The following is a 14,209-nucleotide window of genomic DNA, read 5'->3' as shown; positions in this document are numbered from 1 at the left end:
GGTACCCTAGACACGTTGACTCCTACGGTACCCTAGCCACGTTGACTCCTGCTACGGTACCCTAGCCACGTTGACTCCTGCTACGGTACCCTAGCCACGTTGATTCCTGCTACGGTACCCTAGCCACGTTGACCCCTGCTACGGTACCCTAGACACGTTGACCCCTGCTACGGTACCCTAGACATGTTGATCAACTGCATGTCAGTACTGTGAACACAGAGGGAGGAGAGTGAGGTTTATTATTAGTAGTGGGGTGGTGTTGGGGGCATTTACTGGTTACGGCTGGTGTTACCGGCTGATGTTACCGGCTGGTGTTACAAGGACTAGTACTAATGTGAAGGGGGAAAAACGTTTCCAATAATAACACTTAAAGGTAGACTCCGCGAGATGATGTAGATGCAAAGTAAACAGCAGTATTGGGTCAATTTCCACAACTACTAAAGAGCTTTGAAGCACGAGGCTAAACTTCTCAGCTGTTTTGGTCGGGTAGCTACCACGTTGTAGCAGGGTGACGCACACCTGTGCACACGTTAGAATACTCTGTGTGACTGTTAGAGAGCAAAGTCATGCATCGCGCTCATCCCAATATCTTTGGTGCTTCCTGCCGAAACATCATTTCACAGAGTCTACCTTTAACTTAAATTCTCCATCTTTCAGGATATTCCTTGGAGACAGTCATATTGACATAAGGTTAGTCCAGGAAGTGGAGACATTTCTCTATAAACACACAGTGAGCTGTTTCTCAGCATGGCTGTGGTGAGGTGGAGGTGTAAAAGCCACAGTGTATCTCCAGCAGAGCACACTGACACCACATACTGGAAACTCATTTCATCAGACATCAAAACCAGCCAAAGTGGATCTCAGTAATGGAGTAGTTCTACTGTGTTCAAGGTTCAGAGAGAATGAGGACTTATTGATGACGGATGGAATCCAAAGAGAAAACCGGTTACGTCAGTGCTGCATTGGAATACACAGATGTAAGCACATAAACACCCACCCACAAACACACAAACACACAAACACCCACACACAAACACCCACACACGAAGCGAAAGTGCCAGGTGGGGTGATCAAATGTATCAGAGGTATGAGTCATCCTGATGGAGTAATGGAGGCCTGCCACTCATCTCTCTCCCCCTCCCTGGAGGCCTGCCGCCCGTCTCTCCCTCCCCACGGTGGCCTGCCGCCCGTCTCTCCATGGAGGCCTGGTGCTCGCCTCTCCCACACTACACATACTGGCTGTTTACATAGAGCAGTGTCCCAAATTGCATTCTATTCCCTAGATAGTGCACTACTTTGACCAGTAGCGATATGGCTCTAGTTGAAAGTAGTGCACTGTCTAGGGAATGGGGCACCATTTGAAACTCACACGTAGGCTAACGTAGGACTCCGAGCCAGTCCGTTTATAGCCCAAGGTCCAATGTGTTTCTATCACCTTCCACCATAGGACAGAGAGAAGCAATGGTTTCTGATAAAACGGTCATAATTTGGCCTTAAGGACCCTTGTGCTTCCAAAGAAAAGCACCAATATATATCACTATTCAGGGCCATTACCACTGATACACACGAAGGCCGACGAGGAACTCATCAAGTGTGTGAGCTTATGAAATGAAGCCGGAACGTACGTGTCTGTGTGTGTGTGTGTGCTACTACTACTACTACTAATGAAGCTGGAACGTGTGTGTGTGTGTGTGTGTGCTACTACTACTACTACTAATGAAGCTGGAACGTGTGTGTGTGTGTGTGTGTGTGCTACTACTACTACTACTAATGAAGCTGGAACGTGTGTGTGTGTGTGTGTGTGCTACTACTACTACTACTACTTACGTAGCCCACGTCTGGCCTATAGCAGGTGTACGCTCCTAGAATGCTGTGCAGCACGTCGTAGTACGGACCTCCCTGTCGAAACACAGGTGATATTTTAACTAATACAAACACATACATTTTAGTCATTTAGCAGACACTCTTATCCAGAGCCACTTACAGTTGGTGCATCTTAAGACAGCTAGGTGAGACAACATATCAGTCATAGAAAGTACATGTTCCCTCTAAGTAGCTATCAGCAAAGTCAGTGCAAGTAGGAAACGACAAGTGGATATATAAAAACGTCCCTTTTTCAGGACCCTGTCTTTTAAAGATACAGTTGAAGTCGGAAGTTTACATACACTTAGGGTGGAGTCATTAAAACTTGTTTTTCAACCACTCCACAAATTTCTTGTTAACAAACTATAGTTTTGGCAAGTCGGTTAGGACATCTACTTGGTGCATGACACAAGTAATTTTTCCAACAATTGTTTACAGACAGATTATTTCACTTTTTATTCACTGTATCACAATTCCAGTGGGTCAGAAGTTTACATACACTAAGTTGACTGTGCCTTCAAACAGCTTGAAAAATTCCAGAAAATGATGTCATGGCTTTAGAAGCTTCTGATAGGCTAATTGACATAATTTGAGTCAATTGGAGGTGTACCTGTGGATGTATTTCAAGGCCTACCTTCAAACTCAGTGCCTCTTTGCTTGACATCATGGGAAAATCAAAAGAAATCAGCCAAAAAATTGAAGACCTCCACAAGTCTGGTTCATCCTTGGGAGCAATTTCCAAATGCCTGAAGGTACCACGTTCATCTGTACAAACAATAGTAAGCAAGTATAAACACCATCGGACCACACCGTCATACAGCTCAGGAAAGAGACACATTCTGTCTCCTAGAGATGAACGTACCTTGGTGCGAAAAGTGCAAATCAATCCCAGAACAACAGCAAAGGACCTTGTGAAGATGCTGGAGGAAACAGGTACAAATGTATCTATATCCACAGTAAAATGAGTCCTATATCGACATAACCTGAAAGGCCGCTCAGCAAGGAAGAAGCCACTGCTCCAAAACCGCCATAAAAAAGCCAGACTACGGTTTGCAACTGCACATGGAGACAAAGAGCCTACTTTTTGGAGAAATGTCCTCTGGTCTGATGAAACAAAAATAGAACTGTTTGGCCATAATGACCATCGTTATGTTTGGAGGAAAAAAGGGGGAGGCTTGCAAGCCAAAGAACACCATCCCAACCGTGAAGCACAGGGGTGGCAGCATCATGTTGTGGGGTGCTTTGCTGCAGGAGGGACTGGTGCACTTCACAAAATAGATGGCATCATGAGGGAGGACATTTATGTGGATATATTGAAGCAACAGCTCAAGACATCAGTCAGGAAATTAAAGCTTGGTCACAAATGGGTCTTCCAAATGGACAATGACCCCAAGCATACTTCCAAAGTTGTGGCAAAATGGCTTAAGGACAACAAAGTCAAGGTATTGGAGTGGCCATCACAAATCCCTGACCTCAATCCTATAGAAAATTTGTGGGCAGAACTGAAAAAGCATGAGCGAATAAGGAGGCCTACAAACCTGACTCAGTTACACCAGCTCTGTCAGGAGGAATGGGCCAAAATTCACCCAACCTATTGTGGGAAGCTTGTGGAAGGCTACCCGTAACGTTTGACCCAAGTTAAACAATTTAAAGGCAATGCTACCAAATACTAATTGAGTGTATGTAAACTTCTGACCCACTGGGAATGTGATGAAATAAATAAAAGCTGAAATAAATAATTCTCTCTACCATTATTCTGACATTTCACATTCTTAAAATAAAGTGGTGATCCTAACTGACCTAAGACAGATTTATATTAGGTTTAAATGTCAGGAATTGTGAAAAACTGAGATTAAATGTATTTGGCTAAGGTGTATGTAAACTTCCGACTTCAACTGTAATTCGTAAAAATCTAAATAACTTCAGATCTTCCTTGAAAAGGGTTTAAACACTGTTTCCCATGCTTGTTCAATGAGCCATAAACAATTAATGAACATGCACCTGTGGAACGGTCGTTAAGAGACTAACAGCTTACAGATGGTAGGCAATTAAGGTCACAGTTATGAAAACTTAGGACACTAAAGAGGCCTTTCTATTGACTCTGAAAAACACCAAAAGAAAGATGCCCAGGGTCCCTGCTCATCTGCGTGAACGTGCCTGAGGCATGACAACTGCAGATGTGGCCAGGGCAATAAACTGCACTGTACATACTGTGAGCCGCCTAAGACAGCGCTACAGGGAGACAGGACGGACAGCTGATCGTCCTCGCAATGGCAGACCACGTCTAACACCTGCACAGGATCGGTACATCCGAACACCTGCGGGACAGGTACAGGATGGCAACAACAACTGCCCGAGTTACACCAGGAACGCACATCCCTCCATCAGTGCTCAGACTGTCCGCAATAGGCTGAGAGAGGCTGGACTGAGGGCTTGTAGTCCTGTTGTAAGGCAGGTCCTCACCAGACATCACCGGCAACGACGTTGCCCATGGGCACAAACCCACCGTTGCTGGACCAGACAGGACTGGCAAAAAGTGCTCTTCACTGATGAGTCGAGATTTGTCTCACCAGGGGTGATGGTCGGATTCGCGTTTATTGTCAAAGAAATGAGCGTTACACTGAGGCCTGTACTCTGGAGCGGGATCAATTTGGAGGTGGAGGGTCCGTCATGGTCTGGGGTGGTGTGTCACAGCATCATCGGACTGAGCTTGTTGTCATTGCAGGTAATCTCAACGCTGTGCGTTACAGGGAAGACATCCTCCTCCATCATGTGGTACCCTTCCTGCAGGCTCATCCTGACATGACCCTTCAGCATGACAATGCCACCAGCCATAATGCTCGTTCTGTGCGTGATTTCCTGCAAGACAGGGATGTCAGTGTTCTGCCATGGCCAGTGAAGAACCCGGATCACAATCCCATTGAGTACGTCTGGGATCTGTTGGATCGGAGGGTGAGGGCTAGAGCCATTCCCCCCTGAAATGTCAGAGAACTTGCAGGGGTCTTGGTGGAAGAGTGGGGTAACATCTCACAGCAAGAACTGGCAAATCTGGTGCAGTCCATGAGGAAGAGATGCACTGCAGTACTTAATGCAGCTGGTGGCCACACCAGATACTGACTGTTACTTTTTATTTTGACTCCCCCCCCCCCCCTTTGTTTAGGGACACATTATTCCATTTCTGTTAGTCACATGTCTGTGGAACATGTTCAGTTTATGTCTCAGTTGTTGAATCTTATGTTCATACAAATATTTACACAAGTTTGCTGAAAATAAACACAGCTGACAGTGAGAGGACGTTTCTTTTTTTGCTGAGTTTACATAGGCGTACAGAGGCCCATTATCAGCAACCATCACTCCTGTGTTCCAACGGCACGCTGTGTTTGCTAATCCAAGTTGATCATTTTAAAAGGCTAATTGATCATTAGAAAACCCTTCTGCAATTATGTTAGCACAGCTGAAAACTGTTGTTCTGATTAAAGAAGCAATAAAACTGTCCTTCTTTAGACGAGTTGACTATCTGGAGCATCAGCATTTGTGGGTTCGATTACAGGCTCAAAACAGCCAGAAACAAAGACCTTTCTTCTGAAACTCCTCAGTCTATTCTTGTTCTGAGAAATGAAGGCTATTCCATGCGAGAAATTGCCAAGAAACTGAAAATCTCGTACAACGCTGTGTAATATTCCCTTCACAGAACAGTGCAAATTGGCTCTAACCAGAATAGAAAGAGGAGTGGGATGCCCCGGTGCACAACTGAGCAAGAGGACAAGTACATTAGAGTGTCTAGTTTGAGAAAGACACCTCACAAGTCCTCAACTGGCAGCTTCATTAAATAGTACCCGCAAAACACCAGTCTCAACATCAACAGTGAAGAGGCGACTCCTGGATGCTGGCCTTCCACTTGAATTCTATATAAATCAGACAGTCACCATAACACCTCCTCCTCCATGCTTCACGGTGGGAACCACACATGTGGAGATCATCTGTTCAACAACTCCGCGTCAAACAAAGACACGGCTTTTGGAACTAAAAAAATCTCAAATTTGAACTCATCCGACCAAAGGACAGATTTCTACTGGTCTAATTGCTCGTGTTTCTTGGCCCAAGCAAGTCTCTTCTTATTTTTGGTGTCCTTTAGTAGTGGTTTCTTTGCAGCAATTCGACCATGAAAGCCTGATTCACACAGTCTCCTCTGAACAGTTGATGTTGAGATGTGTACTTGAACTCTGTGAAGCATTCATTTGGCCTGCAATCTGAGGTGCAGTTAACTCTAATGAACTTATCCTCTGCAGCAGAGGTAACTCTGGGTCTTCCTTTCCTGTGGCGGTCCTCATGAGAGGCAGTTTCATTGAAATTCATTCCATGTGACTACCTCATGAAGCTGATGAAGAGTGTGCAAAGCTGTCAAGGCAAAGGGTGGCTACTTTGAAGAATCTAAAATATGTTTAGATTTTTGTAATAGTTTTTTGGTTACTACATGATTCCATATGTGTTATTTCATAGTTTTGATATCTTCACTATTATTTTACAAATGTAGAAAATAGTAAAAATAAAGAAAAACCTTGAATGAGTAGGTGTGTTAAACTTTTGACTGGTACGATTTTTGAGATTCCCGGAGGTGGCAGAACGGAGTACTCTGGTTGGGATGTAGGGTTTGAGCATAGCCTGAAGGTGAGGGGAAGTTCCCCTACATTGACTGTTTCAACACAACAACAATCTCACCCACACACTGAGATAGGTGACGTTCACATAACCACTTACGAGAGGAAGGTATGCTGACCAAAAATATAAAATGCAACATTTCAAAAATGTTACTGAATTACAGTTCCTATAAGGAAATCAGTCAATTGAAATAAATTCATTTGGCTCTTATCTTAATACACTGTATATAGATTTTTCGATTGTTATTGACTGTAGTTTTGTTTATTCCATGTGTAACTCTGTGTTGTTTTTTGTTGCACTGCTTTGCTTTATCTTGACCAGGTCGCAGTTGTAAATGAGAACTTGTTCTCAACTGGTCTACCTGGTTAAATAAATCTTTGGATTTCACATGATTTTTTTTTTTTTTTTTTATTTAACCTTTATTTAACCAGGTAGGCAAATTGAGAACACGTTCTCATTTACAATTGCGACCTGGCCAAGATAAAGCAAAGCAGTTCGACACATACAACAACACATAGTTACACATGGAGTAAAACAAACATATAGTCAATAATACAGTAAAAAAAAAAAAAATAAAAAAAAAAATAAGTCTATATACAATGTGAGCAAGTGAGGTGAGATAAGGGAGGTGAAGGCAAACAAATATATGTATAAATAAATAAAAATATAAAAGGCCATGGAGGCGAAGTGAGTACAACACAGCAAGTAAAATAAAAACTAAAAATAAAATTAAAAAAAATAAATTAAAAATAAATAAAAATAAAACAATGGAATGGTTGGTTTGCAGTGGAAGAAAGTGCAAAGTAGAGACAGAAATAATGGGGTGCAAAGGAGCAAAATAAATTAATAAATAAATACAGTAGGTAAAGAGGTAGTTGTTTGGGCTAAATTGTAGATGGGTTATGTACAGGTGCAGTAATCTATGAGCTGCTCTGACAGCTGGTGCTTAAAGCTAGTGAGGGAGATAGGTGTTTCCAGTTTCAGAGATTTTTGTAGTTCGTTCCAGTCATTGGCAGCAGAGAACTGGAAGGAGAGGCGTCCAAAGGAAGAATTGGTTTTGGGGGTGACTAGAGAGATATACCTGCTGGAGCGCGTGCTACAGGTAGGTGCTGCTATGGTGACCAGCGAGCTGAGATAAGGGGGGACTTTACCTAGCAGGGTCTTGTAGATGACCTGGAACCAGTGGGTTTGGCGACGAGTATGAAGCGAGGGCCAGCCAACGAGAGTGTACAGGTCGCAGTGGTGGGTAGTAAATGGGGCTTTGGTGACAAAACGGATGGCACTGTGATAGACTGCATCCAATTTATTGAGTAGGGTTTTGGAGGCTATTTTGTAAATGACATCACCGAAGTCGAGGATTGGTAGGATGGTCAGTTTTACAAGGGTATGTTTGGCAGCATGAGTAAAGGATGCTTTGTTGCGGAATAGGAAGCCAATTCTAGATTTGACTTTGGATTGGAGATGTTTGATGTGAGTCTGGAAGGAGAGTTTACAGTCTAACCAGACACCTAGGTATTTGTAGGTGTTCACATATTCTAAGTCAGAGCCGTCCAAAGTAGTGATGTTGGACAGGCGGGCAGGAGCAGGCAGTGATCGGTTGAAGAGCATGCATTTGGTTTTACTTGTATTTAAGAGCAGTTGGAGGCCACGGAAGGAGAGTTGTATGGCATTGAAGCTCGCCTGGAGGGTTGTTAACACAGTGTCAAAAGAAGGGCCAGAAGTATACAGAATAGTGTCGTCTGCGTAGAGGTGGATCAGAGAATCACCAGCAGCAAGAGCGACATCATTGATGTAAACAGAGAAGAGAGTCGGTCCAAGAATTGAACCCTGTGGCACCCCCATAGAGACTGCCAGAGGCCCGGACAACAGACCCTCCGATTTGACACACTGAACTCGATCAGAGAAGTAGTTGGTGAACCAGGCGAGGCAATCATTAGAGAAACCAAGGCTGTCGAGTCTGCCAATGAGGATGTGGTGATTGACAGAGTCAAAGGCCTTGGCCAGGTCAATGAATACGGCTGCACAGTATTGTTTCCTATCGATGGCGGTTACGATATCGTTTATGACCTTGAGCGTGGCTGAGGTGCACCCATGACCAGCTCTGAAACCAGATTGCATTGCGGAGAAGGTGTGGTGGGATTCGAAATGGTCGGTAATCTGTTTGTTGACTTGGCTTTCGAAGACCTTAGAAAGGCAGGGTAGGATAGATATAGGTCTGTAGCAGTTAGGGTCAAGGGTGTCCCCCCTTTGAAGAGGGGGATAACCGCAGCTGCTTTCCAATCTTTGGGGATCTCAGACGACACGAAAGAGAGGTTGAAGAGGCTAGTAATAGGGGTGGCAACAATTTCAGCAGATAGTTTTAGAAAGAAAGGGTCCAGATTATCTAGCCCGGCTGATTTGTAAGGGTCCAGATTTTGCAGCTCATTTAGAACATCAGCTGACTGTATTTGGGAGAAAGAGAAATGGGGAAGGCTTGGGCGAGTAGCAGAGGGGAGGGCAGTGCTGTTGTCCGGGGTAGGGGTAGCCAGGTGGAAGGCATGGCCAGCCGTAGAAAAATGCTTATTGAAATTCTCAATTATAGTGGATTTGTCGGTGGTGACAGTGTTTCCTATCTTCAGAGCGGTTGGAAGCTGGGAGGAGGTGTTCTTATTCTCCATGGACTTTACGGTGTCCCAGAACTTTTTTGAATTTGTGTTGCAGGAAGCAAATTTCTGCTTGAAAAAGCTAGCCTTGGCTGTTCTAACTGCCTGTGTATATTGGTTTCTGGCTTCCCTGAAAAGTTGCATATCACGGGGGCTGTTCGATGCTAATGCAGAACGCCATAGGATGTTTTTCTGTTGGTTAAGGGCAGTCAGGTCAGGAGAGAACCAAGGGCTATATCTGTTCCTGGTTCTAAATTTCTTGAATGGGGCATGCTTATTCAAGATGGTGAGGAAGGCATTTAAAAAAAAAAAATGATTAGGCAGGGGTGCAGCCATGGGTGGGCCTGGGAGGGACACCCACTTGGGAGCCAGGCCCAGCCAATCAGAATGAGTTTCTCCCCTACAAAATTACTTCATTACAGACAGAAATACTCCTCAGTTTCATCAGCTGTCCGGATGGCTGGTCTCAGACAATCCCGCAGGTGAAGAATCCGGATGTGGTGTCCTGGGCTGGTGTGGTTACATGCGGTCTGCGGTTGTGAGGCCATTAGACATACTGCCAAATTCTCTAAAACGACGTTGGAGGCGGCTTATGGTAGAGAAATTAACATTAAATTCTCTGGCAACAGTTCTGGTGGACATCCCTGCAGTCAGCATGCCAATTGAATGTCTGTGGCATTGTCTTGTGACAAAACTGCACATTTTAGAGTGGCTTTTTATTTTCCCCAGCACAAGGTGCACCTGTGTAATGATCATGCTGTTTAAAATCAGCTTCTTGATATTATAAACCTGTCAGGTGGATGGATTTTCTTGGCAAAGGAGAAATGCTCACTAACAGGGATGTAAACAAATTTGTGCACAAAATTTGAAAGAAATAAGCTTTTTTTTCTGGGATCTTTGATTTGAGCTCATGAAACATGGGACCAACACTTTACATGTTGCGTTTATATTTTTTGTTCAGTATAGAGATAGATTCATTTAGTCGACTAATATCTTAATAATAAAAACCATTTAGCAAACGCTTTTATCCAAAGCAACTTACAGTTATGCGTGCATACAGTTTATGTACAGGTGGTCCCGGGAATTGAACTCACTATCCTGGTGTTGCAAGCGCCATGCACACCAACTGAGCTATAGAGGACCACAACTGAATACAGAGTGGACACAAGAGATCCTCGATGATGTCAAACAGTTGTGCTTGTAGTCCACTGACCTGTTGGAAGATGCAGAGATGGGGAAAGGTTCTGGAGATGTCCAGCTTGATCAGCTCCAGACTGGCCTCTCTGTCCGCCAGAGATGAACCTGCATCTACACACACACACACACACACACACACACACACACTTCCTTTAACCAACTCTCATGTTCCCTAACCTTCTGTAGGATTTTTTGGGATTCAATGCAACTCAGATTTAAATTCTCAGCCCTTTGTGAGTGAGGTCAAACGTTTCCAATAGCACTTCAGAGAAAGAAGGGGATAAAGATGGAGAGACGAAGGGAGACGAAAGAGAAGTCTTCTCTACCTTCAGTCACTGGTTCTGTAGGCATAGACTTCCACTTGTCCCTGGCCCTGGCCAGACAGATGTTGTACAGCTCTGTGGAAGAATACATCACAACACTGATCACTATGTACATACATACACACACACACTCTAAAACCTGCCATTGAACACTCCGTTGCTACAATTAACATGGAAGTAAACTACAGCATTACTGTCATAGTCCCTCTATCTAAAAGCCTTCCGCTGCAGCACATCAGGCCTGGACAGCCTCAAGGTCTTCTCTCCAGTACCAACGAGCTATTCAGTGTCTCAGTGGTGCTGTGCTTATCTACAGGCCTTGTCCCTGCTGCCCTCTAGTGAGAATAACTGAGGAGAGAGAGGAGCGAGAGAGGTGTGTGATATATGATCCCATTTGGTTTGGATGTAACTGACAGAATGGGCCACCAGAGGGGGTGGTTTTTCACTGAGTCATGCTGAAATTGAGACCTCTGGTATCTACAGTATTCTAAGTCCTCTTTTTCCACACACACACAAAAGGCAATATGGGGTGTGTATAATTCAGTAGCCTCTCTAAGACCTACAGTGAGGTGTGTGTCCTACCGTGAGTGATGTTGAGCTCATTGCCCACCGCCAGGCTCCAGACCTTGCCCCTGACGCTAGGGGGCACACCCTGCCACCAGAGATCCCTGACCCGCCGAGAGTTACACATGGTGCTCCAGTTGGGCAGAATCTCCTGGTTCCAGGTCTGGGCGGCGTTGCCAATGCTCTCTTCTACCTTACACCTGAGCTCCAGCTGCTTCCTCCTCTTCTGGGCCTCCTTGAGCTCTACGGAGGCAGAGAGGGGGAGCGAGGCAGAGAGGGGGAGCGAGGCAGAGAGGGGGGGAGGCAGAGAGGGGGAGCGAGGGGGAGCGAGGCAGAGGGGGAGCGAGGCAGGGAGGGGGAGCGAGGCAGGGAGGGGGAGCGAGGCAGGGAGGAGAGCGAGGCAGAGAGGGGAGCGAGGCAGGGAGAAGAGACCGTTAGATTACAATATCTATTACATTACCATGATATAGTGTCCTTCTAGGACCACTGATCTGCAGGGATGTCATGGCTGTGAAACAGTACAGTGGGAACCAATCCAGTCAGTTTTCATGACGGAGCGGGGACAAGAAATTGCAGCGATTATAAAAGTATCCAAGGCTGCTTTTACACAGGCAGCCCAATTCGGATATTTTTACTACTTTTTCCCCAATCATATCCAATCACACATTCTTTTGGCAAAAGATCAGAATTGGGCTGCCTGTGTAAACGTAGCCTAAAAAGCTGGAGAAGTGGAAAGGCATCCGTTCCTTTTGACTATAAGTGATCATGACAGCTAGGAGAACTTCTCGAGCCCTGGGAGAGGGCATGTCCCTATGAAAGAGGTATGATCCAGATGAATGAATAAATCATGAACAGTCACCTCTCTTCTTGGCCTGGGCCACCATCTCCTCATACTGTTGTCTGTGTTTCTGGGCCTCCTCCGCAGGCTTGGCTGGCAGATTACTGCAACACACACACACACATTGTAGTGAGTGACTGTGTGCGTGCGTGCGTGGTTTGAACTTGGTGCCTTGCATTATTCATGGTGGTTGAGCTGCTGGTGTATTGGTGGAGAAGGCAGGCAATGGAAAGAATGAGTGAGGGAGGGATGGAGAGGGGGAGGGGGGGTGGAGAGAGACCTTGAGTGACCTTGGCCTGGTCTCAGATGATTGCTTCACTAAGCCAACCCTCCTGTTGATCTGACACACCCTAACCCACACCTTACACCTCTAAATATTCTATATGTTTACCATTTGTTTGCATAACATGCTTTCACTCGGAAAATGTGTGTTCACAGCAGGGAGGCCCACTCGAAGCTGCGAGACAGAGCGCGAGACCGAGACAGAGAGAGAGAGGCCGAGACAGACAGAGAGAATAGACAGACAGAGAGAATAGACAGACAGAGAGAATAGACAGACAGAGAGAATAGACAGACAGAGAGAATAGACAGACAGAGAGAATAGACAGACAGAGAGAATAGACAGACAGAGAGAATAGACAGACAGAGAGAATAGACAGACAGAGAGAATAGACAGAGAGAATAGACAGAGAGAATAGACAGAGAGAATAGACAGACAGAGATAGAGATAGAGATAGAGAGAGAGAGATAGAGAGAGAGAGACACACTAAACTGCCAGCAGCCTCTAACTAAACTACCTCTCATAAGAGTTAGGAAACCACATGGGTTAGTTAGTCTGGCATGAAGGAGACAGAATGAGAGACGAGAGGAGAGACCGAGACAAAGTACAGGCTCAGTGAGCACAGCCTTGCCACTGAGAAGGGTAGACACAGGAAAACCTGGCTCCCTGTATGAACCCTTATTCAAGGTTTCAAAGACATCTCTGATGAGAATAGGCTCCTGTCCTGTTGGGGGAGGACGCAGAGAGCTATGGGTTGGCAGCGCACAACATTGCTGGCTGCCATAAGATGAGGGACAGTGTCTGAAAGACCAAACAACCTGCACATGTCCTCTATGCTTATTGTTATTGTTCAATTTATGGTTATTTTGATCCTTGGTTATTGTTGTTCCGTTGACAATTTTGATTCTTATTATTTTCATATTGTAAATATCCAAAGTAAGCTTTGGCAATATGTACAGTCGTGGCCAAAAGTTTTGAGAATGACACAAATATTCATTTTCAAAGTCTGCTGCCTCAGTTTGTATGACGGCAATTTGCATATACTCCAGAATGTTATGAAGAGTGATCAGATGAATTGCAAAGTCCCTCTTTGCCATGCAAATGAACTGAATCCCCCCGAAACTTTTCCACTGCATTTCAGCCCTGCCACAAAAGGACCAGATGACATGTCTCGTTAACACAGGTGTGAGTGTTGATGAGGACAAGGCTGGAGATCATTCTGTCATGCTGATTGAGTTCGAATAACAGACTGGAAGCTTCAAAAGGAGGGTTGTGCTTGGAATCATTGTTCTTCATCTGTCAACCATGGTTACCTGCAAGGAAACACATGCCATCGTCATTGCTTTGCACAAAAAGGGCGTCACGGGCAAGGATATTGCTGCCAGTAAGATTGCACCTAAATCAACCATTTATCGGATCATCAAGAACTTCAAGGAGAGCGGTTCAATTGTTGTGAAGGCGGCTTCAGGGCGCCCAAGAAAGTCCAGAAAGCTCCAGGACCGTCTCCTAAAGTTGATTCAGCTGCAGGATCGGGGCACCACCAGTACAGAGCTTGGTCAGGAATGGCAGCAGGCAGGTGTGAGTGCATCTGCTCGCACAGTGAGGCGAAGATTTTGAGGTTGGCCTGGTGTCAAGAAGGGCAGCAAAGAAGCCACTTCCTCTCCAGGAAAAACATCAGGGACAGACGGATATTCTGCAAAAGGTACAGGGATTGGACTGCTGAGGACTGGGGTAAAGTCATTTTCTCTGCTGAATCCCCTTTCTGATTGTTTGGGGCATCCGGAAAAAAGCTTGTCCGGAGAAGACAAGGTGAGCGCTACCATCAGTCCTGTGTCATGCCAAC

General features: G+C 45.2%; 1 protein-coding gene across 10 annotated transcripts in view; it reads right to left on the bottom strand.

Annotated features, from left to right (window-relative positions):
- Positions 1-14,209, bottom strand: part of LOC139534649 (TBC1 domain family member 14-like) — a 65,175-nt gene that overhangs the window by 12,243 nt on the left and 38,723 nt on the right. For 9 of the 10 annotated variants that reach the window (XM_071333949.1, XM_071333952.1, XM_071333947.1 and 6 more), the window contains 5 exons: positions 12,108-12,190; positions 11,267-11,491; positions 10,688-10,759; positions 10,378-10,472; positions 1,828-1,899 (listed from right to left, as the gene is read on the bottom strand). In XM_071333949.1, the coding sequence (XP_071190050.1) occupies positions 1,828-1,899; positions 10,378-10,472; positions 10,688-10,759; positions 11,267-11,491; positions 12,108-12,190 (547 nt within the window). The remainder of the gene's footprint in view (positions 1-1,827; positions 1,900-10,377; positions 10,473-10,687; positions 10,760-11,266; positions 11,492-12,107; positions 12,191-14,209) is intronic. The other variant, XM_071333948.1, reaches the window with a different exon arrangement.

The sequence above is a fragment of the Salvelinus alpinus genome, chromosome 11, assembly GCF_045679555.1.
Source record: "Salvelinus alpinus chromosome 11, SLU_Salpinus.1, whole genome shotgun sequence".
Taxonomy (NCBI): domain Eukaryota; kingdom Metazoa; phylum Chordata; class Actinopteri; order Salmoniformes; family Salmonidae; genus Salvelinus; species Salvelinus alpinus.
This window is presented reverse-complemented; position numbering and strand designations above follow the sequence as displayed.